This window comes from Lupinus angustifolius, chromosome LG01 (genome assembly GCF_001865875.1).
Source record: "Lupinus angustifolius cultivar Tanjil chromosome LG01, LupAngTanjil_v1.0, whole genome shotgun sequence".
Taxonomy (NCBI): domain Eukaryota; kingdom Viridiplantae; phylum Streptophyta; class Magnoliopsida; order Fabales; family Fabaceae; genus Lupinus; species Lupinus angustifolius.
In genome coordinates, this window is record NC_032009.1 from 21,863,290 (window position 1) to 21,889,341 (window position 26,052).

Below are 26,052 nucleotides of genomic sequence, written 5' to 3' on the forward strand. Positions count from 1 at the left end.
GTTTTCGCTGTCCTTATCAATAGTCAAACCTACCCTAAGTAAAACCCACCCCACCCACCAACAAAATATAAGTATAATATGGTGGAAAGTTCGACTTATTTCTAACATGATAAAAATTAATATCATTACTTAAGAGATAATTATGCATTTCAAAAATAATTATATTAGACCATTTCCAGCCGCAAATAAAATCCTCATTTTTATTTGAATTTCACACATTATTTTATTATTTATTATAATTACCCATAAAATAAGATTAATATAGATTTTTTCCATAATAACAAATATCATTTTTATTGATCTTACAACATTTATTTTTTTCATACGATCTTTATCTCTTTTCTCACTTTCTTTTGGCTAAGAGCAAGAAAAACATTAAGAAAAAGAAAATAATGAAGTTTGTTATTTCATTAAAAACGACCTTAATAAAAATGGTGGTATTAGTTATTTATGTGATATCATACCCTTGGTATTGTCATAAAAAACTCACCCAGCCTTAATTAAGCCTCATAACAGGTCTTACATATTTATATATAACCCCCTCTCTCTTCATTATTCATTATTCATTATTATAGCCAATCTTTTTCATCAAACATGGCTAAGTGCAGCAACAGCTTAATCGGAATACTCAATTTCGTAACCCTTGTCCTCTCCATTCCAATTATTGTCGCCGGCGTTTGGCTGAGCAAACAATCCAACACCGAATGCGAACGGTGGTTAGAGAAACCCGTCATCGCCCTCGGCGTCTTCTTGTTAATAATCTCAATCGCGGGTCTCATCGGCGCGTGTTATCGTGTTACATGGCTTCTATGGGTTTATCTATTAGTCATGTTCGTGCTCATCGTTATTCTCTTCGCGTTCACAATCTTCGCTTTTGTTGTGACCAATAAAGGTGCTGGTGAAGCGGTTTCTGGTAAGGGGTATAAAGAGTATAGGCTTGGTGATTATTCGAATTGGTTGCAGAATAGAGTTAATGGAAGCACTTGGGAGAGGATTAAGAGTTGTTTACAGTCTGGTAAACTCTGCTCCAAATTTGAGAACCAATTTATCAATGATAGTGTTGATAAATTCTACACCGAGAATTTGTCTTCTCTTCAGGTATTTTCTTTTTTCAATTTCTATTTTTGAATTTTTTTTGTTTGATTTTGCATGTGTTTCTTAATTTTTTTTCTTCATTTTTTCTGGATCTGGCTCTTGATCTATGAAATATTACTAAATTGCTTTGTAGATTTGATACGATTTTAGCTGATTCCACGATTTTATAGCAGATCTGGTTTTGATTTCGAATTCTGTTCTGCTTAAGGGTTTAGTTTTGACTTAAGTTGAAATTTAGTGATGGATCTCATATTTAAATTTTGGGAATCTTCGTTCTTTCTGAGATTGAATTTCAGTTTAATTCAAATAAAATTCCGGGAATAATTATTGATCATCCTATTATCTAGCTTATAAATAAATCGTCCAAAATTGAATATTTTTCCTACTTATTTGAATCTATAAATAATAATCCTAGATATTGAATTGAATATTCATTAGATTCTCAAAGATATTGAATTATATATTATTTAATATTTCATTATTTAGTTGGAAAAGGGTTTGTAGAATAAATTAGCAGCAGTGCTTCCTTGTGCATAGTCAAGGTTCCTTTTAGAAAGATGATCTTTTTAACTTGGATTTGCTTCCGTCTGAAAAAGGCTGTTTTCTTTTTCTATAAGTCTCTTTCCCAATGCATTTTTGATAGGCTTTTAGAACTCTTTTCATCCATTTTTTTAATTAATAGCTCTAATGGGTGCTCCTGCCACTATTCTGCTGCTGCCGGCTAAAAGTTAATTCGCTTTTTTTGCTCTTGGCCAAGCATGTTTTCTCTACCAAATAAATAATAACCTTCATCCTTGTCGCATTAGTATATAGGATTCAATATTTATGCATTCTTAAAATGCATCATACGTAAGTATATTATGATTATGATTGATTCTTAAATAAAAAATAAAATTAAAAACTCTACAGTGACAATGTATAATATCAATCTCTAGTATATAACTATTTCTCTTTCTATTTATTGGTTTTGAATTTTTGTATGGAGTTAAATTACACCAACATCATTATCTTTAGGTTAATTATATTCACTACATTTGATGTTTAAAATATAACACTCACATTCCCTAAAGGAAGTTAGAGTAGTGTATATGTATAAATTGTTGTAAAAATGATGAGTAATTTGTGTAGTTTCACAAAATTTGTCATTGTAATTTACTCTTATTAGCACATAATTATTGTACATATATCTTCGCCTTTTTTAAATACAATTTATTATGATAATCAGAAAATAAACACGTATGATGTCCTTTAATGTTTATAAAACTTTTCCTTTATGTTTGATTCTAGAATGACCAAATGTGTTTGATCTTTAAATTTTCAGTTTGAACCTTATTTTTGTTATCTGACTTTTTTCTGCTTCTGTTTAGTAAATCTTAGACACCTTATGAATTTCAATGTTTTTGACTTATAATGCAGTCTGGATGCTGTAAGCCTTCAAGCGACTGTGGTTTCACTTATCAGAGTCCAACTAGCTGGACGAAAACAGGAAATGCTACTTATACAAACCCTGATTGTAATTCTTGGAACAACGATCCGAACATTCTGTGCTACAATTGCCAATCCTGCAAGGCTGGTTTACTGCAAAACATCAAGAGTGATTGGAAGAAGGTAGCTATTGTGAACATCATATTCCTTGTCTTCCTCATTATCGTCTACTCCATTGGTTGCTGTGCATTCAGGAATAACAGGATGGACAACTATTATAAGGGATATTAGTGTGTAATTAGATTCAGTACTATTACCATGTCAATGAGTAGTGTCATTTGATTTATATGTTGGATATTTTACAGAGGAGTATGTTTCAGATGCTGGATTTTGTACTGCTTTCAGTACAGTGACTACAGTCTGTTATCTTCATTGTAAATTCGCACAATTTTATATTGCAGTTTGCTAACATATGTAGCTATATCTCTATTGTCTTGGTCACATCTTCTTCTAATTCCAGTTTCTCCACTTGTGTTGCTGATGATTCTGATCAACTTTGTTGGCTAACAAACTACTTTGGATACACTGCATTTCATTCTGTAAACTTGTTTTTTGGGTTAACAATTCAAATTATGGATACACCAAGCACAAAATATCATTCTTTCTCATTTCTGTTAGTGATTAAATTATTAATTTCTGATCTCAATGGTATCTATCTATTATCTAGCACAAGAAGGTGGTTGTGTTCAGACTCATCCTTGTAACCAGGTGGTTCAAAATATTGTCTTCCCCTCCCATTCGAGTTGGGACTGCAGGATCACACATGGATTTGATTGGCTAGCTAAGTTTTTTCATCTCTCCTTTTGAGAGAGTTCATCTGGATTATCCCCTTAACCCTCATTAACAAAATAAAAATAGTTTAAGATTATTATACTGCATACAAGCGTATAACCTTTCTATAAATTTTTTGGCATGATCTTGCACATAATTCTTAAATGTTTCAAAGTGTCTTGCATTTATAATTGTTGTGCCCAGATTGCAGCTTTATTTACATAAGACCAGCTTCGAAGATGTCCATACAATTTCAATTCATCCATTGAACGGTTAGTTCTGAACGTTCTATAATAGTAAGTGGCCATTATTCAACCCAAAAAACATTCCAAACGGCCAATTCTGGACGATCTATAATTAGCAGCTATGTATATCTATACATAAACCATGAGAAATTCAATTCTTGTTTTCTGCAACTTCCTTCCTCTCCTGGTTTGTTTTGTTTTGCTGTCCTTCTCAACAGCCAAAACCAAAACAAACCAAAACCCACCCCCATTAGACCATTTGACATCTTCATAAGATGGTTCGGTGCAGCAACAGCTTGATTGGTACACTGAATTTCTTGACCTTCCTTCTTTCCATTCCCGTCCTGTTTACCGGTATATGGCTCAGCAAGCAAGCCCACACCGAATGTGATCGATGGCTCGAAAGACCCATCATTGCATTTGGCGTCTTTCTGTTGCTGATTTCCCTCGCTGGCCTGATCGGAGCATGTTGCCATGTCAGGTGGCTCCTATGGTTATACCTGGTGGTCATGTTCATGTTCATCTTGCTCCTCTCTGCATTTAGCATCTTCGTTTTTGTTGTGACCATCAAAGGCGATGGGGAAGAGCTTTCGGGTAAAGGGTACAAGGAGTATAGGCTTGGCAATTACTCCATCATGTTGCAGAATAGAGTCAATAACCCCGTTGCATGGAACAGGATGAAGAGTTGTTTGCAGTCTAGTCAAATCTGCTTCCAATTCCAAAAACAATATGTCAAAGACAATGTTCACCAGTTCTACAACGAAAAGTTATCAGCTCTTCAGGTATTTATCCAATTTCTATTCATTTTTGAAGTAGACAGTGCATGTATATTATTTCTGTTTTTGAATTGGGATAGAGGGTAAGTCATAGCACAATACCGCAATAGTAAGGTTAATGTTTAATAACCAAGAGGTCACGAGTTCAAATCCTATAAAAGTCTCTCTCTTTTTGAGTAATGACTCTAGAATGATTGATGTATGATGTATGTTATCTGACATTTCTCGGGTCCTTATTCCTAAATTTGAGACTGGTAATTCAAAGAAAAGAAAAGAATCAAGAGGGAATAGAGTTCCTCTTGTTGAAGAAGAAGAACAATGTGACAAAGAAAATGAATATATGTTTCAAAGGGAGGAAGAAAAGAATAACACTTATACTTTTTATTAAAGATTGAATTAATTATACAAACTTGATTCTCCTCAATTTATAGGAAGAATAATCCTTTAACAACTCTTAACAGCAAACCAACTAACTTAACTAACTTAATTAGCACATGCTAAATATGACAAAATACATGAATAGCACAATGACTTGGACAACAAGTAATAGAAGGCCCAGTGGACTTATGCCCAGATTTCTGGTTAGGTTGCTTGACTGGTCCTTGGCCTTGCTTAATTGATGCTTGGCCTGAATCGTGGCTGAGTGGATGGCCTGAGGAAGCTGCCTAAGCTTGACCCGAGGGGAAGTGCCTTGAATGGCCTGAGTCGTGTACAAGGCAGCTCTGGCCTGGTGCAAGGTGTATGAGGATGCTCTGGCCTGGTGCAGCTGATGCATCTGGTGCATCTGATGCTGCCTTGTGACCCTAGCCTGGTGCGTGTGAGGTTGCCTTGAGATCCTGTCCTGGCGCAGCTGATGCAGGGCAATGTCTTGGTTAGTCCAATCTGTTTTGATCAAAAGCAGGACATTGCCCAAATTTGGAGCATCAATTGTGTTGCTGATCATGCCCATTGTGCACATATTGATATTAAGCCTAACTGCCATTGGTATGAGCATGACTGCTGTTGGCTTAAGGCTAGTCACAACACCATTAGTCTTGAGCACATTAGTTCTAGGCAAAGAACTTACAACATTATTAACAAGATTCAGTTTATCATTTTGATGATCATCTTTTAATTTTGATAGTAATGAATTTCCTTATTTTTCGATGTTTTACGCAGTCAGGATGTTGTAAGCCATCAAACGACTGTGGTTTCACCTATCAGAGTCCAACCAGGTGGATGAAAACAGGAAATGTGACTCATTCCAACCCTGATTGTGATGCTTGGAGTAATGATCCAAACATTATGTGCTTCAATTGTCAATCTTGCAAGGCTGCATTACTCCAAAACACAAAGACTGATTGGAGGAATGTGTCTATTGTCAATGCCATAATCCTCATCTTCCTCAGTATTGTTTACTCCATTGGTTGCTGTGCATTCAGGAATATCAAGAAGGACAATTGGAAGGGATATTAGTGTCATTACTATTAGATTCAGTATTATTATCATGTAGATGATAAGAGTCATTTGGTTAATATGCTGGATTGTTTTAGGGAGGGGGAGGGTTTCACATATTCAGAGTCCTAACATCTGTAGCTAGTTGGGTATGGTCTTCATCAAATCTTGTACTCCTAGTTTGAGTACACTAAATAAAAAATATCATTCTCTTCTTATTTGTGTTAGTAATCTAATTATTGATGTTCGGCCTCATTCACATGTCTTAAGGGAATCTCTTGATCACAATTATGGTCACATCAATTGTATTTTTTTCTCCATATTTGTCCATGATTACTATAACCACAATCTAACAGCTACAGCTAAACTATGTCATTGACATGGTTCAGGAAGCATTTTTTCACACGTTTCTGTTGCATGTATGAGGTATACAACTATGGAGGGACATCATTTGTCTCCAACAATGTCTCATTTCCCTGTTCCGGGTCAATCAAAATATTAACTTTTGTTACTTTTTGTTTTTAAAAAAATTCTTTTTATTTTATGCATGTGACAATATGTGATTGATTTGTGATCAGAAACATGACACTGTTGGTATCTCTCCATTCAACTATACTACCATCATTCATTTTTCTTTATAGAAATTTGGGGATAAGTATGAAATGTGTGATTGAGGTGTAGACACAGGATCTTAAATGGATGTCATTTTAAAGAGATAATGGATGGTTATGTCCTTAATGTGGAGGAAGAGAGTTTTTTCTCTAGGAGAGTGAAATAATGTGTCATTTTAAAGAGATAATGATGCATGGTTCCCACTGTTCTTGTCCCAAGTCCTTAACCATTGCTATTATTCTATTAGAGAGATAAGGATGTGGATAACATTTGTCGCTATTGTTATCTGGTACACATAAAGTTACTAACTCATATTGTTTGGACTAGAAACAAAGATTCTTTTTCAGATGTATTAACATTTTTAATAATTGCCATTGAATTATCATCTTCAATTTGTTTTCACGTTCTCTTCAGTACAGATTTTGGAGAAAGAAACTAGGCCATGTTTCTTTAAGCTGCCACTTGTTTCACCTTGTTGTTTCTTCAATTCTGAAGTGATCCAATTGCACCAAAACTATCATTGGTTCAGCATCATGGTTCAATCTTGGCCTCTGCTACATTTTCTGAATTCTCTGACAAAAGTGGTTCTTCCAAATCTATACTACTACTAATTATCTTATCATCTTGCAAATTTGATTGTTTCTCTTGTTTAATCTCTTCAATCTCTTTGGCTTTACCCCAAAGTACAATATATAAACCAGCTATCACTCCAATAGCTCCTACCAAACTGAAAATGAAGTCAAAGTAGGCTTAAAGTGAAATCCAATAACATTGTTTGAGTTATTGATGAACAAAAGCTAAATATAAATAAAATATACGAACATGGAAAATTAACAATGTATAACCTTCCAACATATAGTTCTTCATGCATAAATGTAACAGTTATCAAAGCTGTTATGACAGTTGCTAGAGGATTGAACATTGCACAGTACAAAGGACCTCTTTCTGATATGCACCATGTTTGAATAAAGAAGCTAACTGCAATCCCAATTCCCTATATCATAAAAATCAATGATTACATTTGCATCTACAAGCCAAATTCATTATACAAATACTAGTTCAGGAGTATGTAACTTACTGCATATAAACAACATGAAAATTCTAGTGGTGAATGTAAAATCCATGCTTGAAGATTCTGCTCATAGAGCAGTGCAAATATAGCTGATTGTATAGTTGCAAAGAAACACATCCAAAAGGTGGATAATATATGATCTGGGCAGCATGAAGAAATTGGTACCTGTTAAAGTTAAATCAGATTTCTGTTGATAAACAATAAAGTTGATTAGATTATATTAATGATGGTGTTGTCAATGCCATAATCCTCATCTTCCTCAGTATTGTTTACTCCATTGGTTGCTGTGCATTCAGGAATATCAAGAAGGACAATTGGAAGGGATATTAGTGTCATTACTATTAGATTCAGTATTATTATCATGTAGATGATAAGAGTCATTTGGTTAATATGCTGGATTGTTTTAGGGAGGGGGAGGGTTTCACATATTCAGAGTCCTAACATCTGTAGCTAGTTGGGTATGGTCTTCATCAAATCTTGTACTCCTAGTTTGAGTACACTAAATAAAAAATATCATTCTCTTCTTATTTGTGTTAGTAATCTAATTATTGATGTTCGGCCTCATTCACATGTCTTAAGGGAATCTCTTGATCACAATTATGGTCACATCAATTGTATTTTTTTCTCCATATTTGTCCATGATTACTATAACCACAATCTAACAGCTACAGCTAAACTATGTCATTGACATGGTTCAGGAAGCATTTTTTCACACGTTTCTGTTGCATGTATGAGGTATACAACTATGGAGGGACATCATTTGTCTCCAACAATGTCTCATTTCCCTGTTCCGGGTCAATCAAAATATTAACTTTTGTTACTTTTTGTTTTTAAAAAAATTCTTTTTATTTTATGCATGTGACAATATGTGATTGATTTGTGATCAGAAACATGACACTGTTGGTATCTCTCCATTCAACTATACTACCATCATTCATTTTTCTTTATAGAAATTTGGGGATAAGTATGAAATGTGTGATTGAGGTGTAGACACAGGATCTTAAATGGATGTCATTTTAAAGAGATAATGGATGGTTATGTCCTTAATGTGGAGGAAGAGAGTTTTTTCTCTAGGAGAGTGAAATAATGTGTCATTTTAAAGAGATAATGATGCATGGTTCCCACTGTTCTTGTCCCAAGTCCTTAACCATTGCTATTATTCTATTAGAGAGATAAGGATGTGGATAACATTTGTCGCTATTGTTATCTGGTACACATAAAGTTACTAACTCATATTGTTTGGACTAGAAACAAAGATTCTTTTTCAGATGTATTAACATTTTTAATAATTGCCATTGAATTATCATCTTCAATTTGTTTTCACGTTCTCTTCAGTACAGATTTTGGAGAAAGAAACTAGGCCATGTTTCTTTAAGCTGCCACTTGTTTCACCTTGTTGTTTCTTCAATTCTGAAGTGATCCAATTGCACCAAAACTATCATTGGTTCAGCATCATGGTTCAATCTTGGCCTCTGCTACATTTTCTGAATTCTCTGACAAAAGTGGTTCTTCCAAATCTATACTACTACTAATTATCTTATCATCTTGCAAATTTGATTGTTTCTCTTGTTTAATCTCTTCAATCTCTTTGGCTTTACCCCAAAGTACAATATATAAACCAGCTATCACTCCAATAGCTCCTACCAAACTGAAAATGAAGTCAAAGTAGGCTTAAAGTGAAATCCAATAACATTGTTTGAGTTATTGATGAACAAAAGCTAAATATAAATAAAATATACGAACATGGAAAATTAACAATGTATAACCTTCCAACATATAGTTCTTCATGCATAAATGTAACAGTTATCAAAGCTGTTATGACAGTTGCTAGAGGATTGAACATTGCACAGTACAAAGGACCTCTTTCTGATATGCACCATGTTTGAATAAAGAAGCTAACTGCAATCCCAATTCCCTATATCATAAAAATCAATGATTACATTTGCATCTACAAGCCAAATTCATTATACAAATACTAGTTCAGGAGTATGTAACTTACTGCATATAAACAACATGAAAATTCTAGTGGTGAATGTAAAATCCATGCTTGAAGATTCTGCTCATAGAGCAGTGCAAATATAGCTGATTGTATAGTTGCAAAGAAACACATCCAAAAGGTGGATAATATATGATCTGGGCAGCATGAAGAAATTGGTACCTGTTAAAGTTAAATCAGATTTCTGTTGATAAACAATAAAGTTGATTAGATTATATTAATGATGGTGTTATTTACCTGCATGATCATCCAACATGACCAAAATACACTACTTGCTAAGAGCAATAAACAACCTAGTTGCCAATTATCACTTTCACTGGCAGTGAGATATGTAGAGGGAACAAACTCCATATGTAACAGTTTTTGTCCTTTGAGCAATGCCATGGTTAAGGCTCCACTGACACAACAAACTGTTCCTAATATCTTGGCAATGTTTCTTAAGCTTCTTAGACCAATTTTCTCAAATCTAATTCATTCAAAGAAAAGAAATGTTATTCCATAGTAAGTAAAGAAAACAAATATTAGTTATACTGTTCTTGATTTAAGTATTGTTTTTACCATAATTGCAAACTGCATACTTAGTTTTGGAACATCATGGGATAAGAGCAATTACGTACCCAACAATTGCTGCCATAATAAAAGTTAATGCGGGTATTAGATTACTCATTGCAGTAGCTGCAGTGGAAGATGCATAATATAAACCTTTAAAATATGCATTCTGATTTGCTGTTACTCTGCATGTAAAAAAACCAACATTAGTAAGTTTCATAATATAAGAGTTACAAGTTTTTTTTCCTTTCAAATTGTACCCAATAAGAGAGGTAGCAAACATCAAGAAGAAGCTTCTTAATCCCATTGAAATCTTCAAAGATTGTCTCCTCTTAGAGGAAAAAGCCATAGGGACCAATGTTAAGGTGGCTATGCCTTGTCTGTACACTACAAATACCGTGGGACTCAAGCCATCTAACAAAGCAGCTCTTGTGAAAATTGCAAGTGCTGCATAATGAATCTGTAACCCTATCATGCCTATTACAGGAAGATGGTCACTTAGACCACCCATTTTTGTGTGAAGATGGAGTAATCTATTTCACACACTTGATATATATATATATATAGAAAAACGTATTCATTCATGTGAGTTTTATACATTATTACTGTATCATCCATCATTTATATTTAATTATCATTAACTCTTCAAAAAATAATACAAATAAATGATGGATAATGAATTGAATGTGTGAATAAATGATGGATAATGAATTGAATGTGAAGAGATATTACTCTCATAATCACTTAAAAAATATAAAGATTTGTCTTTTTAGTCTAGTCATACAAATAAATATAAATGATGAGTGGAGTTGGATGATTGGATTGGATTCAAAGATTTATTTGTTTTTTTGTCCATGTGAAGGACTAAACATTAATGATAAAGATGCACGTTCATGACGAGGTGTTAAAAGATAAGTTACACTTACTCCTATCATTATTAAAGATATGTGGAGATTGGAGATCGTCATGGCAGGACAAAGTAGACCATACTCGTTTAAAAAAAAGGAAGCTACCTAACTTATGATGCTCAATATATATATATATATAGGAAAGTAAGTTACATTTGCCGACTTTATTATCTCATAAATAGTTTAAATACATGTTGTTGAACTATTCCTCTTATTGTCAAATGATTTTCAGATAAAACCTTAACATCTTCTTATTTGTAAGTGAAAAAGTTATAATAACATATGATACATAAATGTTTGGTGAACATTGGAAAATGACATTAGGACAAAACCCAATTTTAATTTTGATGAAGAAGATAGGAATTCCACGTCAATAATCGCTGTCTTGGACAGATCATAAGAGTCCAAGTTAATCTGTTTCTAATAATGTTCATATAATGTTTATATATACATGAAAGGAAGTTTCTTGAAGAAGCAAGGTGGCCTGTATATAATGTTTTTAATTATATTTGGAATAAAATCGAGTGAGATTCCACAACAATGTTCATCATCTCACGTGAAATGTGACCCAAAAGACAATCAGACTAGTTATATTAATTGAGAGTGTATCAAGTTTTAAACATCATATTTCATTTCACACATATTTTTTTGTCTGTCACTTTATCTTTATTTTTCTTGCATATACATATCTCAAATAATAAAGAAAACTATTTTGTTGACCCATTATCGCCAAATTATTTTCCTAAAATAGAAAGTGTGACACTCCAGATTAACAAGGGCAAGGGAGTGGTTACTAGTACAAGAGACATGGTCATGAAGCGAGTTCTTACAGGCTTATAGATGTTTGGTCTCTTATTTGGATGATTGGAATTTGGATAATTTGAACTAACATGAACTAATTATTTTCAATAGGGAAACTGTTTCGGAGGATATTATGGATGAGATAAAATTCAAGTCTTGGATCTAGATCAAAGAAAGACATAAACATGCTAATATGTTTTGGTTTGAATGAACTTCTCATTCAGTTCTAAGCTTACACTGTTGTTTTAGATGACTTTAATTAGTTCTTTCTTGGTTTTGTGGATTGTCTTGTGTTGTTGCATGTGACTTGTTTTGTTTTTGTTGGGTACGCTAGGAGGTTGTTTTGTATATTTATTCCATTGTAAGTATTCTTGTTTCTTAATAAAGTTTTACTTATAAAAAAGTCCAATAGAGTATTAACACCTATTTTTTTTTATATGTAACTTCATTTATTATCTATAAAAAATGAGAAACAATTATCCGTTGGCATAATTTCTTCCCTCGTGTTGCAAAAAGTACTTATATATGTAAAAGAAATATTTTGGACTTTCATTAACTATAGGGCCCATGAATCCGTACATGTGCACAAATAGCCCAATGTGTTGGTTTACAAAGTTTTAATCTAAACTCTAACAACACGATGGATGCTCTGAACTATTTATGACAATAATTGGATGTATTGTAATTTAAGCAACTTTGGACTTTCAGTTATATAAATTTATCTAATGTTGGTGTTATGTTTTGTTTGATTTTGATTATTGTATTACGGCAAGAAAAAGCACAACACAAGTGTTGTAGTTTTTTCTTCTAGTTCGACCTGTGTTTATATTAATCAAATTATCAAAACTATAAATAAAAAACTATGTTCAATTGATATGAAAAAGTGTTGATTCTAAATTTTCTATAGAAGTAGGGTTTTTAAGGACCAAGACTAAATACATCTCATAAATAAAGGAAGACTTAATTAACACATGAATATTATATAAAACAAATTCGATAGTGTTAGAGATTCAATTATTATTTTCTTTAGAATCCTATCAAAGAATTTTGAAGAATATCCTAGCTAGAACTACCATTGCCGACAAGAAACACAGGGCCTTGGAGATGAATTAATAAAGATGTGTTGGACCTCTACTAGAACAAATAGATAAGATGCTGTAATAATATCTATAACCTACATGCACGAAATTGCTTTCTATAGAGGGTCGCCATCAATACTCGAAGTTGCTTGCCATAGAATAAGGTCACCACCTATAAATAAATGGTAGATAATAATTAATGATAATAACTTAAAAGTGTGTCCAAAAATAAAGATCTACGAGAGTAAGTCTATAAGGGACATTATCTTTTAGTGGGATGAGATCCCCTAATTCAGGTTAGTTTAAATGTAATGTGGATGGTTCTGTCAAAAAGACGAGTATGATGGTGGGTTGTGGTGGTGTTTGTAGAGATGAGATCGGTCAATGGATTTTTGGTTTTTGCAATAACTTGGGTGGATCTAATGTTTTTTGGGTAGAACTTTGGGGCTTATTCTCAATTATTACTCTTGTATGGAGAAAAGGAATAAAAATAATAATTCTTGAGAGTGATTCATAATTGGTTGTCAACTTGGTCAATAGTGGTTGTGACATTTTACATCCTTATGCTTCTATGGTGAAAATGATTATATCCTGGATAGAGCAAGACTGGACAGTTGAATGTATTCACATACATAGAGAGGCAAATCAAGTGATTGATTTTATAGCAAATATGTCTCATGACTTAGAGTTGGGACTGCATGTAATAGACATTCCTCCCACTAGTTGTAGGGATTTGCTTTTGTTTGATTGTTCGGGTGGGCTTGTCCCCCGTAATGTTCTAATGTGGTTTTCTCGGGTTCTTTATCCCTCCTTATTACCAAAAAAAAATATCAAACTTTTTGATCACTTCCTATTCGAGTACTTGACTATCTCCTAATCACTTTTACATATCTACCACTTAATGAAAAAGTTAGTATCAAGCGATAATAATTGACATAGAACTCAAGTTATATATAAGTTTTTCTTCTTCTTCTTCTTTATTTATCATGTGGATGTGATTGGAGCAAGGTCCTAGAACTCAAGTTAGTATATGCAACTTATGATAAAGCTGGTGTCTACACGTGAACATTAAGAAGTGAACCCAAAAAAAGAACTAGGCAAAATCATCATTCACATGTTACATAAGATGAAAGGTTTTCATAAAAAAAAAAGTATAAAGTGGGCTTGGTGTTGAAATTTTAAAGGATATTCATTGTATATTTAAGTTGAATTTCAATCCATAATGTTAAAACCAACCCATTGAATTAGATGGGTGAATTGAATGAACTTAATTTCTCATCATTGATTTGGAGATTTGATAAATCGGTGGATAATATTCTCAGGCCTTATTTAACTTGATGTATTCACCATATTAATTAGCTCCATTAAAAAAAAGTAATTAGTCTTTATGCAATTGTTTGGTCATATATTTTCGGTGCTTGTATCTCTATATATAGTTTCAAGATGTGAGTTTCAATGTCAATGAATGTCTTTATGTCCAATATATCAAATATAATACGAGGTACTTATAATACTATAAATATTACTAAAATACTTGTTCAAGAGAAGACAAGTACTCAAAAAACCAAAAATAGTAAAGCCATGAAATCAAAGCAAGTAAGATTCCAAAAGATTGTACTTATTTTCCTTCTTTGTCTATTCCTTGCAAGGGATTGTCGGTTCCATAATGAGGTTAGTAGGGCCAGATCCAATAATCATATTTATTTAATCTTGTAATGAATCATTTTAGTTTGGCCATTTGCATCATCGCACGATGAGTTATGAGAGAAAAAATGTTAGAAGGTGTTTGGATGCTTATAGAGAAACCAATTCTTAGAAGCTAAATATTCATGCCATAACCTTGTGCTAAGCACTATTATAGTAAATTTGTGGTGGATTTTGTCCAAGTTGTTTGGTGACGGATGGTAATCTGTTGTCCCCAACCACGTTCCTGACCAATCACAATGAAGTAAAATTGATAAAATTATAAATATTTAATTTTTTTAACTAACATGACATTATATGATTGGTCTGAGACAGAGTTTAGGACAACAGATCTTTGTCTGTTTGGTGACACATATCTCGGAAAGCCCACCTCAATGCTGATATGTGTTTACTAATCGTAGGTAGTTAGTTATTACCATGTAGTCAATTGTATCACCATGTAGTTCAATTGTATCATAATTAGAATTGGTTTTCCAAAGAAGTTGATTTAGCTCACAGATTCTTTGATAACTAAAAGATACAGAGTTTAATTCTAAAAAATGATACTTGGAAGAGACAATTATACATTTTAAAGGGGATTAATTTTTTATCTATAGGATAAGGGTATATCATTGGTAGTACAAAAAAAATTACAATTTTATTTTGAACCATGGATTTTATGTTTGAGTTTTGAAAAGAAATTAAAATGTGAAAATATAGCTTTAAATTCTATTTTTCTTAAATTGATGATAATGACCACTACGATGATGCTAATAGGAATAAGTGAATAACATTATGGTGGTTGGAGTGATAATATCGATAGTTAGGAGAATGATGGTGGTGTTAGCATTATAGTTGAGTTGTTCTTTAAGTTATTATTACAATTATTAGGGTGAATATTAAGATTTGGAAAATGTTTTAAGTTGGCTATATTTTATTTTAACTATATATCGGTCATTTAAATTATGATTCCACTTAAATAGGCTTCCTTAACTTAAAATTAGAATTTTAATTAGCAATTCTAATTCCGAAAACTAACTGCGGTTCAAGACACTTAATAAGGCAATATTGGAATTTGTTAAGAAAATATTAAATTACTTTTAATGAGGAAAAATATATATTTATTATCCATATTATGAATATGATGTGTTAATTACTCATTATAGTAAATAGTGTTCACGTGATTCTAGTTTTCCTTAGTTGTTTTATTATGATTTTAATATGCATATATATTGTAAGTGTAAAGTTTTTTATACACACATTACATCTTCCATCATTGATTTGTATTATTTTTACTTAAGAACGATAATAATTAAGATATAAATGGTGGCTAATGAAATAACAATGTAGAAAACAATTATATTATCCGATTAAATCTTTTTTTTTATTTCTGTTTTTTTGGAATGGTCTTTAGTCTTTCACAAGACAATTAGTACTTGCCGACCACGTCTTGTGATGCACGTGGCAGTTAAACCATTGCCCCTAACTTCATTATTAGACGGCTTGAAATGAAAATGCTTCCAAACTAATGTGCAAGTAGCACAACTTTGTTCCTACTAATTAAATAGTTGGTATACTAAAGTTGTAATCACTCATTCATTTTTGCTGCAGAGATTTAAAAGCTTAAAACTAGCATTAACTATGGCAAGTTGTATGTACATAATAACTACATATTTATTCATAAAAATCGCAAATTCAATTCTTAATTATAATGCTACATTTCCAATTATGCTAGGAAAAAAAAGACTTTCCATAAACAATCTTAAAAAAGGTAAATTGTAATATCATATATTATCAAGGTAAAGATTTATATACAACTATTATCATCTATTACTCATTTGTGTTATGTTTTTTGATGAGTTAATAATGATAAATATGAATGATATATAATATAATAATAATGTGTAAAACTCATACACTATATGTATGTTCAAATGATACATGTTTGATTCCCCCTAAGCAAGGTCTCTGGTTCGAGTCTTGTGGATAAAAAAAATATCCGATAGGAGAGTTAGCCCCACATACCTATGGATGTTTTCGACTCGAGCATAATTGCTCTAATGCGAGCATAATGTGGAAAATATAAAAAACTCATACACCTCCAGAACATGTTTTTTATTAAAAGCTAAAATTTGGATTCTCATATAAATATTTGTTAGGTAAGAACCTATTTTCTAGAATGCTAACCAAACAAGTCAATTATTTTTCCGTCGGAATAAAACATTTATTTTATTAAAAATTCTAAACAAACTCATTCTACGTCCAATTCAGACAATTGTATATCATTTCATGTAATTAAGCTAAAAATACCCTAAATACACTAAATGTCATTTTATTTATTAATAATTAATTTATAAATGATATATATTATTTCGTTAAGGTCAAAGAGAATGAGTAGCTATTAATTAAAACATTTTGAAACCGCCATAACCTACGTTGTCAAAGAAGGGTACAACCCCCAACCATAGCGCATTTACTTCTCCAACTGTGCCAATAACAGATTTCAGCTGCAGAACGCGTTTAGTGATACAATCCTCATGGATGTCTTGTCAAGTTCTCATGTAAGTGGATTCCTAGTTTTTTTATAATCTGTTTATGAGTTGATTTCTAGTAGGAAATAAAGGAAAAAGAATCACTTAAAATTTATCTTATAAGTATATTTTATAATTCTGAAGTCTTTTTCTTACGTTATTCTCCCAAACGGCCAGCAAACAAACTCTTAGCCTTAATTTTTTATAAGTAACGTAACATGAATAGATATACGAGTATCAGGATATCGGTTCAATGAACACATAATAATAGCAAAACTAGTATGAAGTCACGAACCGTAATAATAATGATCAACGTATCAATCTAATTCAATGGTGTACCGTAGGAACATTATTCAACATTAAATATCTTGAGTGTAATAATTGCAAATCTGGGGATGGTGCTCTATTACATATTTTCATACATATATTAGCCTTTAATGATTTATATCTCAGCAAGAAAAAAGAAAAGATACAAGGCTTAGTAACTATTATCAAATTCGGCTCACATCAATCAGATTGAAATTAGGTACCTGATTAACCAAAGTCAACGTGAATTGATTCCGTTAGACTATAAGTATAAAATTAGTGATCTGGGAGAAACACCTCTATCAATATATATATCATATTTAAAGACATATATATTGGGAATAATTATTTCAGAATTTTTTTTAATTAGATTTTTTTATATATATTATCAAGATTTTATTGATTTTTTTTTATATATATATTTGTTTTGATACAAGTTTTTTCTCACATTTGAATCTTATTTAGACTGGTAAGTCAAACAAAACAACATCATTTTAAGTTGAATAAATGTGATTCATCAAACTTATTTGTTAATATAATTATGATTTTTTTGCTAAGCAAAATACATTAAAATACATGTTATTTATCATTACACAAATTAACAAAGAGTAGATGAGTGAGAGCAATTTCTTAGAGAAACTACGTCTAAGATCTAACTTGAATCAAATCTAAAATATTTAGATAACTCACTGCCTTCACTTTTAAAATCAAATAATTCCTTGTAATCTAAATAAACCACACAAGCATAAACAATAACATCCTCCAAAAGCTAGAACCTTTAGAATCGGTTCTAATAATATTTTCATGGCTCAAGTAAAGTTGTTGGAATTGTAGTAGACAAATTAAGCCATATAAAAAGCATTTCCAAACAGAAGATGCAAATTTATAAGAAAGGAAAAGATGTTTAATAGATTTTTCATGATCGAAACAAATAACATACTTGATAGATTTATGATTATTATACATTTATTTATCATTTGTTAACTAATATTGTAACAAAATCTTACTTCTTTAAAGTTATTTGTATTTTTTGTCCTAAAGCATAAAAAGAATGTTTTTTATAATGATTTTAAACTTATTTTTGAACATTTTATTATATTAAGATATTTCTCGTTTGTAGTGACAAATCTAGGACTCAGAGGTAGACTGTATAAGATATGTCATCAAGATGAAAACATTAATATCCAAATTATAAAATTTAAATACATTTAATCACATAAATTGCATATTTCATAATTAATCCCTATGATATTTCACATTTTAAAATCGTTGAATGATCAATTGGTTAAAAATATTATTGAATAGTTCTCGCTAAATATAAGTTAATGGACAATCATTCATCAATGTATCGCCTATTTGATTACATGACCTATTTTTCAAATTTTCATAGTTGAAAAAACTCTTTCTACAATTATATTGTTAACTTTAAAATAAGATAAATCAATGTGTAAACAATCCACTTTCAACAAATTATATGAAAGATTATTGATTCAATTCAAAGAATTAAATTCAACATTATTATGCATTATCAATGATATATAGTAACTCTCAAGCTGATTATCAAACATCACCAAATCAATTGAATAAAAACCATGTGGATAAAATTTTGCAAATTTAATGTTGTCATGTCAAGACTAGAGAAGAAATTAGTTAGACTCAAACAAGACATACATAAAAGCAGTTGAGTCGTATGTGCCTCGAAAAATAATCATGAAGTTTCTTAAATTACATATCCATAATATTATAAAATAATAGAATACAGCAATGATTATTTCTTTTTCACAAAGAATATTATATTATTTATAAAAAATAAAGTTAGGATTTATAGAGTTATAAGTGATATAAATATTATTTTTTAAAATTGAGAGTCAGTGACACATAGCATCGTCCCTGCTTGTTGGTAGTGTGAAAATGAGATGTCATGTTTTTAAATTTGTAATATAATTTTTTTAAAAATATTAATCTTTTTAATGTAAGCGTAGATAGCAGGTTAAAGTTTAATAACACCAACTATAATAATTTCGTGTAAGTCATGATTCCTACACCTATAAATAGGTGATGGGAGAAAATAAATGCTCAAACAGTTGAGAAAAACTTTCCAATCTAGAAAAGATAAAGGAACAATTTCATTACAGAAACGAACCCCTAGGCCATTGATTCATCTAGTTGTTCCTTCTCTCTGATATTTTGTTAGGGTATTGGGATATTTTTCTTGTTGTTGCAGCTATATTGGGTGTAGTTAAGTACAGGAAAAATATAGTAGAGGTACCTATAAGAAAGGTACTATACTAACTCTAGTGTTTGACCATTTTACACTTGACAAGGGAAAAAGGTTAAAATTTAATAAATAGTTGAAACTTTTAAAGTTTATTAATTACCATCCATATCTATCTATCTACTGCAGTGAGATGGGTGCTCCTTTATCATCTTGGCCATGGCAGAACTTTGGAATATTCAAGGTATACAATATATATGTATATGATGTATATTGTATCATCATGCTTCTTTAATCTTTTCTTATTATTATAACATTTCTATGGTACTAACATAGGCTATGTTAATAATCTTAATAGTATCTGTTATATGGCCCATTTATCGGGAAAGTAGTGCATGAAAGGTGGTTCTATGATGAGGAAAACTTCAACACCAACCATAGCTGGTGCTTTCATTTGCTCATACTATGTTTTCTCAGAGGCTTAATTCATGTGCTATGGAGTTCTTATACTAATATGCTTTTTCTTACTCGAAATCGACGGATTCTTCAACAAGGTGTTGATTTCAAACAGGTTGACAAAGAATGGGACTGGTAATTACAATTGCAGAATGATTTGCTTCTTTAAAAAAATATATATTATGTATTATGGTTTCATACATATTTACGTGATTATTAATGTGTTTGTTATTTGTTTTTTTTTGTTGTGTAAAAGGGATAATTTCTTGATTCTTCAAGCACTAGTTGGTTCCATAGCTTTCTACATGTTTCCCTTTCTTCAACATCTTCCTCTCTGGAATTTAAAAGGTGTTATTGTTGTTTTGATGCTCCATGTGGGAGTCTCAGAACCACTTTATTACTGGGTGCATAGAAAGTTTCATAGAGACTATCTTTTCATTAATTATCACTCACTCCACCATTCTTCTCCAATACCAGCGGCATTTACAGGTGAGAAACATAAGTACCTATCTTCATCTTATCTTATGTCTTCTCTTCATATACTTATTTTTGTGGACATGATTGTTCAAAAAGGAAGATTAGTTGCAGTAGTTTCAGGCATGTTCATTCTGTTAACATTTCACATCTTATCTAATAGTTTATACACGGTACACATTTGTTGTCTTCATAGTTATGTCATCACTTGCGATTGGTCAAAAAAATAGTTAATTTTTTATTTTTTAATTTAAATATATTTTTTCAAGTAATTACAAAATAATGGTGATACAACTTGTAGGAGATCAATCCCATTTATATAATCATTTTCATTTAGTGACATATTATCCTCTTAAAAATAGTCTATGATTTTTTAAAAAATCAAATTATTGGATTAATGTATTTACTTATTTTTTTAATACTCCACTTTCTCAACTAATAGAATATATAACGAAAACAATATCTACTGTCTAATAAAATATGTTACTACTCATGACATAAATTTTGATTCATTTAAATATTCAATCACTATTAATAAGAGATGTTATGATTAGCAAAAACTCATTCATTAATTAGAAATAGTTGTTAATCTTGCATTGATGATTGCAGCTGGAAATGCAACATTTTTGGAGCATCTTATTTTGATGACAGTAATAGGAATCCCTATCCTGGGGTCTTGTGTGATGGGATATGGATCATCAAGCTTGATATATGGTTATGTTTTGATTTTTGATTTCTTGAGATGCTTGGGCCATTGCAATGTTGAAATTCTTCCACATCATCTCTTCGAATCATTTCCTTTCCTTAGATACGTGTTATATACACCAACGTAAGTTACAAGGTCACATCTGCATATATATCTCAATTATTGACATCACACATGTATTTAATTGTCAGACTTGAGAACCTTGCATTTATTTCTTTCTGCTTTTTTTTTGGTGGGATAAGGAAAAGCAGTGATTGTGAGAACTTAAAGGCAACATGGACACCAATTTTTGGTGTACTCGTACTTGTTGAAAAGAAAAACCATAAGTAAAATTATCAAGGGAAATAGGTAAGGAAGAAAGTAGGAATAGAATGCATCAGAAGAAAAAAAAGTTAGGTTCATAACTACCATAAAAAAATTATAGACATAAAATATGAAGTGTGTGGTATGTTGTTAAGTTAGATTAATATGTTAGTTGATGTTTTAAATCATATAACATTATGAGAAGTTTAAGCAGCCCTTTTAAGGTATCATCAGGTGGTTTGTTCATGTCTGCAGAAGGACAAATTATTTGGATGATTCGAGATAAATGACTCTAGATATTCCAGTACTAGTTAGTAGTTACTATCCATTTTTTATTTCCCTTTTAACTCAAAATGTTTATTAAATGATGGTGATGCATGCTGAATAATTGGTTCCTAAAAACACCCCACTATTCCACGAATTCTAGCACATAAAACCAGTAAAAAATATTAATATTTGTTGATAGAAAATACTAATATTTATGATAAAAAAATAAAAAGAGAATATATTAGACAATGAGTATCCCAACTACTAGAGGCAAAGAGAGAGAAAAGAAACCATAATCAACTATAAAAATTATTTGAATATCAATAGTTTGCATATATGATTTTTTATTATGTAGGGAAAAGACTTGTTATTGTTCATTTTTAAGACCCTTCAAATTTTATCTAGCTTAATGGAACATTGAGATGCTCATATAAAAATTGAAGTCAGGGATTTCAAATAATTGCATGATTACTAACAATTGGTTTAAGTGGTACATGCTTGATTCCCTTTAAGTAAATGTCTCGAGTTCGAGTTTTGTGGATGAAAAAAGATGTCCGGTGGGAGAGTTAGCCCCATGTACATATGGATGTTCCCGGCTTGGACAAGATTGCCTCGAGTGTGACGATACATGTGGAAAACAAAAAAAATAATTGCATGACTAAGTAGGAGACAATTAGATTATTCAGGGACTAAAGTACTAGTTACAAGTTTACTACAAATTTTTGGCATGAAGCCTATTTAAGTTGCAGTAGACACATGCACTTTCTATAAAGTGGTCCTCACATCCATTTCCCACGTACTTGTATATATTGATTTACTTTCTATGCTATGCAGATACCACTGCTTACATCACACTGAAAAGGACACTAATTTCTGCCTCTTCATGCCTCTCTTTGACGCATTAGGCAATACTCTTAACAACAAGTCATGGCAACTACACAAAAAACTAAGTTCAGGTTCAGGTATATATATAACCTATCCTATATATGAAATTTTAAATCCTCCATCTAAATGAAAATTTTCATTAGGACTTCAATTCTTTAATATCTATCCCTAATCACATGCTGATTATTCCTGCACACATATATCAAGGGTGAAGTTGTATCTGTATGAATGCAGGAAACAGTAGTAGGGTACCTGATTTTGTTTTCCTCGCTCATATAGTGGATGTCACGTCCTGCATGCATGTTCCTTTCTATCTACGATCATTTTCTTCATTGCCATACACAACAAGGTTCTTTTTGCTACCATGTTGGCCCATTGCTCTCTTAGTTTTGCTAGCCATGTGGGTTTGGTCAAAGGTCTTTTTACTTTCTTTCTACTCCCTTAAAGGTCGATTGCACCAAACCTGGGTTGTACCTAGATGTGGCTTCCAGGTAAAGAAATATTTTGGTTCCTTTGCTTGTATTTTATTTTTCACATGAAAAAGAATAATGAGTATTGACTCTTTTTATTTTTCAATTGTTTTTTGCTGTCAGTATTTTTTGCCATTTGCTACTGAGGGAATCAATAAGCAGATTGAGGAAGCTATCCTAAGAGCTGATAAAATTGGAGTTAAAGTTATCAGCCTCGCTGCTTTGAATAAGGTTTGCCATATTCAACTTTTTCTCTTGATAGTACTTTAAAGCATTAGTTAGCATTTCCATTAATATAAAGTGAAGGTAATTAATTGAAGTCTGGTGTGTTTTCTGAGTATTGTTGTTGAAGGATTTAATGCATTGTAAGGAAATCTCAGATGCATGACAAAGCCATCTACTTAGCAGTACATAATAAATCATTCACTGAAGAAGCATTTAGATCCTAAGCATATGACAGATCAATGATTTTATCATACTTTCATCACAGTATTGTGGTGTATGACTTTTTGAAATTTAATGTCATATTCTAGGAGTACTATAAAGATATATGCTCTATGTTATTCTATATTGAGGGCTAGTTAAACATTAATTACATTACTAAATCTAGGCTTGGATGGAACTTGCATTGTGTTCAATTTTTACAATTCAATAATGCAGAATGAATCCTTAAACGGGGGTGGAAAGCTTTTTGTGGACAAGCATCCAAACCTTAGAGTTAGAGTTGTTCATGGGAACACATTAACTGCTGCTGTTATTCTCAATGAAATCCCTCAAGATGTAGAAGAGGTGTTTCTCACAGGAGCTACTTCCAAGCTTGGAAGAGCAATTGCACTTTACCTTTGCCAAAAGAAAGTCAGAGTTCTTGTAAGCTTTTTCCCACTCTCCATTTTTATTATTAAATGGCAGGTGTTAGTCATATTTATATATATAATATGATATGTGATATAGAGTATTGTAAATTGAATTTTATGTACTGATTCATCCTAGTTAGATGATAACAATGGTTGATTCTCATTATGAGATAAGTGTCATGATCTTCCTACAATTACTAATGGACAGAACTACTTTGCAGATGTTAACTATTTCAACAGAGAGATTTCAGAGAATCCAAAAGGAAGCACCTCCTGAATACCAAAGCTACCTTGTCCAAGTTACAAAATACCAAGCAGCAAAAAACTGCAAGGTACTTACTATGTAAATATCATTTACCAATTATTTATTTACTCTTCCTTATTCACGCGATTCCTTACTTCAGCTCACTCCAAAATAATAAATCACATGTTGGGTATTCCAAGTGGAAAGAATAAATCTCACATTTTATAGAAGCGAATGAGTTAAAAAAATTGAAGTAAATAAACTTATAGGCCCGTAAATTTTTGGGAAAATTTGTTTTATACTGCAATTCTTATTGTGATTATTGTCTTAATTCAGACATGGATTGTTGGTAAGTGGATCACCCCAAGAGAGCAAAGTTGGGCACCACGTGGAACCCATTTTCATCAGTTTGTAGTCCCACCCATCTTACCATTTAGAAGAGACTGCACTTATGGAGATTTAGCTGCCATGAGATTACCAGAAGATGTGGAAGGCCTTGGCTCCTGTGAGGTATGCTATTCAATCAAACATATATGCTTCGACATGTATCGAGTTCCTTACAAAAGAAAGAAATATTGTAATAATAATGTAAAAAGTGACAAACTGTATATCAAAACCGATACCACGAGTCATGTAAATATGATTCTTTTTTGTCATGGTTTTTTGTTCTAATGCAGTATACTATGGAGAGGGGAGTGGTACACGCATGCCACGCAGGAGGAGTGGTGCATAATCTTGAAGGTTGGACTCATCACGAAGTTGGAGCCATAGATGTTGAGAGGATCGATCTTGTTTGGAATGCAGCTCTTAAACATGGCCTAAGGCCAGTATCATCAACATCCAAATAGTAAAAAGAAATTGAAATCTTAATGAAGCATGTGATGAAGTACTTGCTTCCATGTTATGGTGCATTATACATAAGAGTGCCCATTTAAGTGTGACTATAATTTATTTGAAGTCGCTGTAATAATGTTTCTTATATGCAGTAATTTTATACTGTTGCAAGTCACAAAAAATGGGATAATCCCACAAAAGACTTGCTAATTGTTATATCATATAATAAAATTCATATTTGACATAAGTTTTAACTTCTATAGTTACAATGACTGGTAATATTTCTCATACTTTGCACGAATTACTTGTTAAAAAGAAATCTGAAAGTAGTATTAGGAAAAAAACAATTAATTTGACTCGAAGAAGAACCACAATAAGGTTCAAGCGAATTAGTACATAGTTCGTATGCGTGGTAAAAAATTTTGGTAATTATAGTCAGTGCTTTGAGGACTGTATACAAAAGCTACGAGAGATTCAGTACACTGTTCTTTCTAGTTTGATCCAAGACTTGATTATATGGATATCATTGAAATTTCAAATCCTTGTGAAGAAAGAAGTTTTGTTCCTTTGGCTATAATAACGTAGGTAGGGTTTCAATTTCTTAGCCTTTCTGCACCATTTGCTAGGAATGAGATGGGTGAGAGTGAAGTTTGTGTTTACCCAACTCTAAACCTCAAATTTAAAACCCAACATGAATTAAGCGAGGTTGAAAATAATAATACAATTTCTGACCTCATCAGGGTTTGAGTAAACCAAATCTGACGGTACTCATTCGAAACATGTATTTATATATATGAGTTTTATATATTTATTTATATGTAATATTGTAATTTTATATATATTAATTGGATTTAGGTTAAGGTATTAACTATATCAAAGCAGAAACGAAAAGTTGAAATTTGTGTAAAATCCGAATGAACCCAATTACATTGAGTTTTTCACGTTAAACTCGCATGCTCATAGAACAAAATCATCTCCATTAATAGAAGGACAAGTGCATG

General features: G+C 31.8%; 5 protein-coding genes across 8 annotated transcripts; 3 read left to right on the plus strand and 2 right to left on the minus strand.

Moving 5' to 3' along the window:
* Nucleotides 545–3,021, plus strand: LOC109355232 (tetraspanin-8-like). The gene is made up of 2 exons (XM_019598265.1): nucleotides 545–1,098; nucleotides 2,512–3,021. The coding sequence occupies exons 1-2, from the start codon at nucleotides 595–597 to the stop codon at nucleotides 2,809–2,811; spliced, it is 804 nt and encodes a 267-aa protein (XP_019453810.1). The 5' UTR covers nucleotides 545–594; the 3' UTR covers nucleotides 2,812–3,021.
* Nucleotides 3,437–6,049, plus strand: LOC109355238 (tetraspanin-8-like). The gene is made up of 2 exons (XM_019598279.1): nucleotides 3,437–4,378; nucleotides 5,531–6,049. Exons 1-2 carry the CDS (start codon nucleotides 3,872–3,874, stop codon nucleotides 5,825–5,827), a joined length of 804 nt encoding a protein of 267 aa, XP_019453824.1. The 5' UTR covers nucleotides 3,437–3,871; the 3' UTR covers nucleotides 5,828–6,049.
* On the minus strand, nucleotides 6,775–7,718 carry LOC109355245 (WAT1-related protein At4g30420-like). Its single transcript, XM_019598291.1, has 3 exons — nucleotides 7,497–7,718; nucleotides 7,264–7,412; nucleotides 6,775–7,145 (listed from the first exon to the last, which is right to left on the minus strand). The coding sequence occupies exons 1-3, from the start codon at nucleotides 7,605–7,607 to the stop codon at nucleotides 6,950–6,952; spliced, it is 456 nt and encodes a 151-aa protein (XP_019453836.1). The 5' UTR covers nucleotides 7,608–7,718; the 3' UTR covers nucleotides 6,775–6,949.
* Nucleotides 7,407–10,587, minus strand: LOC109355219 (WAT1-related protein At4g30420-like). Of its 2 annotated transcripts, XM_019598254.1 has the most exons (7): nucleotides 10,296–10,587; nucleotides 10,104–10,220; nucleotides 9,724–9,952; nucleotides 9,490–9,648; nucleotides 9,257–9,405; nucleotides 8,921–9,138; nucleotides 7,407–7,445 (listed from the first exon to the last, which is right to left on the minus strand). In XM_019598254.1, exons 1-6 carry the CDS (start codon nucleotides 10,544–10,546, stop codon nucleotides 8,943–8,945), a joined length of 1,101 nt encoding a protein of 366 aa, XP_019453799.1. In that variant the 5' UTR covers nucleotides 10,547–10,587; the 3' UTR covers nucleotides 7,407–7,445; nucleotides 8,921–8,942. The 2 variants fall into 2 exon arrangements, with proteins under 2 accessions (XP_019453799.1, XP_019453791.1); XM_019598246.1 differs by lacking the exon at nucleotides 7,407–7,445 and having other exon boundaries at nucleotides 8,768–9,138.
* Nucleotides 19,416–25,261, plus strand: LOC109355250 (protein ECERIFERUM 3-like). 3 transcript variants are annotated; one of them, XM_019598311.1, is made up of 12 exons: nucleotides 19,416–19,623; nucleotides 19,745–19,802; nucleotides 19,917–20,149; nucleotides 20,271–20,503; nucleotides 21,098–21,317; nucleotides 22,599–22,726; nucleotides 22,884–23,140; nucleotides 23,243–23,350; nucleotides 23,780–23,986; nucleotides 24,195–24,305; nucleotides 24,554–24,727; nucleotides 24,895–25,261. In XM_019598311.1, exons 2-12 carry the CDS (start codon nucleotides 19,752–19,754, stop codon nucleotides 25,063–25,065), a joined length of 1,893 nt encoding a protein of 630 aa, XP_019453856.1. In that variant the 5' UTR covers nucleotides 19,416–19,623; nucleotides 19,745–19,751; the 3' UTR covers nucleotides 25,066–25,261. The 3 variants fall into 3 exon arrangements, with proteins under 3 accessions (XP_019453856.1, XP_019453849.1, XP_019453866.1); XM_019598304.1 differs by having other exon boundaries at nucleotides 19,748–19,802; XM_019598321.1 differs by having other exon boundaries at nucleotides 19,748–19,802; nucleotides 22,599–22,720.

Bases quoted from the DNA above. Each gene is read 5' to 3' on its own strand.
- LOC109355232 (XM_019598265.1), top strand. From the start codon at position 595: ATGGCTAAGTGCAGCAACAGCTTAATCGGAATACTCAATTTCGTAACC. The intron at 1,099-2,511 runs GTATTTTCTTTT...CTTATAATGCAG, and splicing joins AGAATTTGTCTTCTCTTCAG to TCTGGATGCTGTAAGCCTTC.
- LOC109355238 (XM_019598279.1), top strand. From the start codon at position 3,872: ATGGTTCGGTGCAGCAACAGCTTGATTGGTACACTGAATTTCTTGACC. The intron at 4,379-5,530 runs GTATTTATCCAA...TGTTTTACGCAG, and splicing joins AAAAGTTATCAGCTCTTCAG to TCAGGATGTTGTAAGCCATC.
- LOC109355245 (XM_019598291.1), bottom strand. From the start codon at position 7,607: ATGTGTTTCTTTGCAACTATACAATCAGCTATATTTGCACTGCTCTAT. The intron at 7,413-7,496 runs GTAAGTTACATA...TTTATGATATAG, and splicing joins TTTCATGTTGTTTATATGCA to GGAATTGGGATTGCAGTTAG. The intron at 7,146-7,263 runs GTTATACATTGT...CTTCATTTTCAG, and splicing joins GAAGAACTATATGTTGGAAG to TTTGGTAGGAGCTATTGGAG.
- LOC109355219 (XM_019598254.1), bottom strand. From the start codon at position 10,546: ATGGGTGGTCTAAGTGACCATCTTCCTGTAATAGGCATGATAGGGTTA. The intron at 9,406-9,489 runs GTAAGTTACATA...TTTATGATATAG, and splicing joins TTTCATGTTGTTTATATGCA to GGAATTGGGATTGCAGTTAG. The intron at 9,139-9,256 runs GTTATACATTGT...CTTCATTTTCAG, and splicing joins GAAGAACTATATGTTGGAAG to TTTGGTAGGAGCTATTGGAG.
- LOC109355250 (XM_019598311.1), top strand. From the start codon at position 19,752: ATGGGTGCTCCTTTATCATCTTGGCCATGGCAGAACTTTGGAATATTC. The intron at 23,141-23,242 runs GTAAAGAAATAT...TTTTGCTGTCAG, and splicing joins TACCTAGATGTGGCTTCCAG to TATTTTTTGCCATTTGCTAC. The intron at 23,351-23,779 runs GTTTGCCATATT...TCAATAATGCAG, and splicing joins GCCTCGCTGCTTTGAATAAG to AATGAATCCTTAAACGGGGG.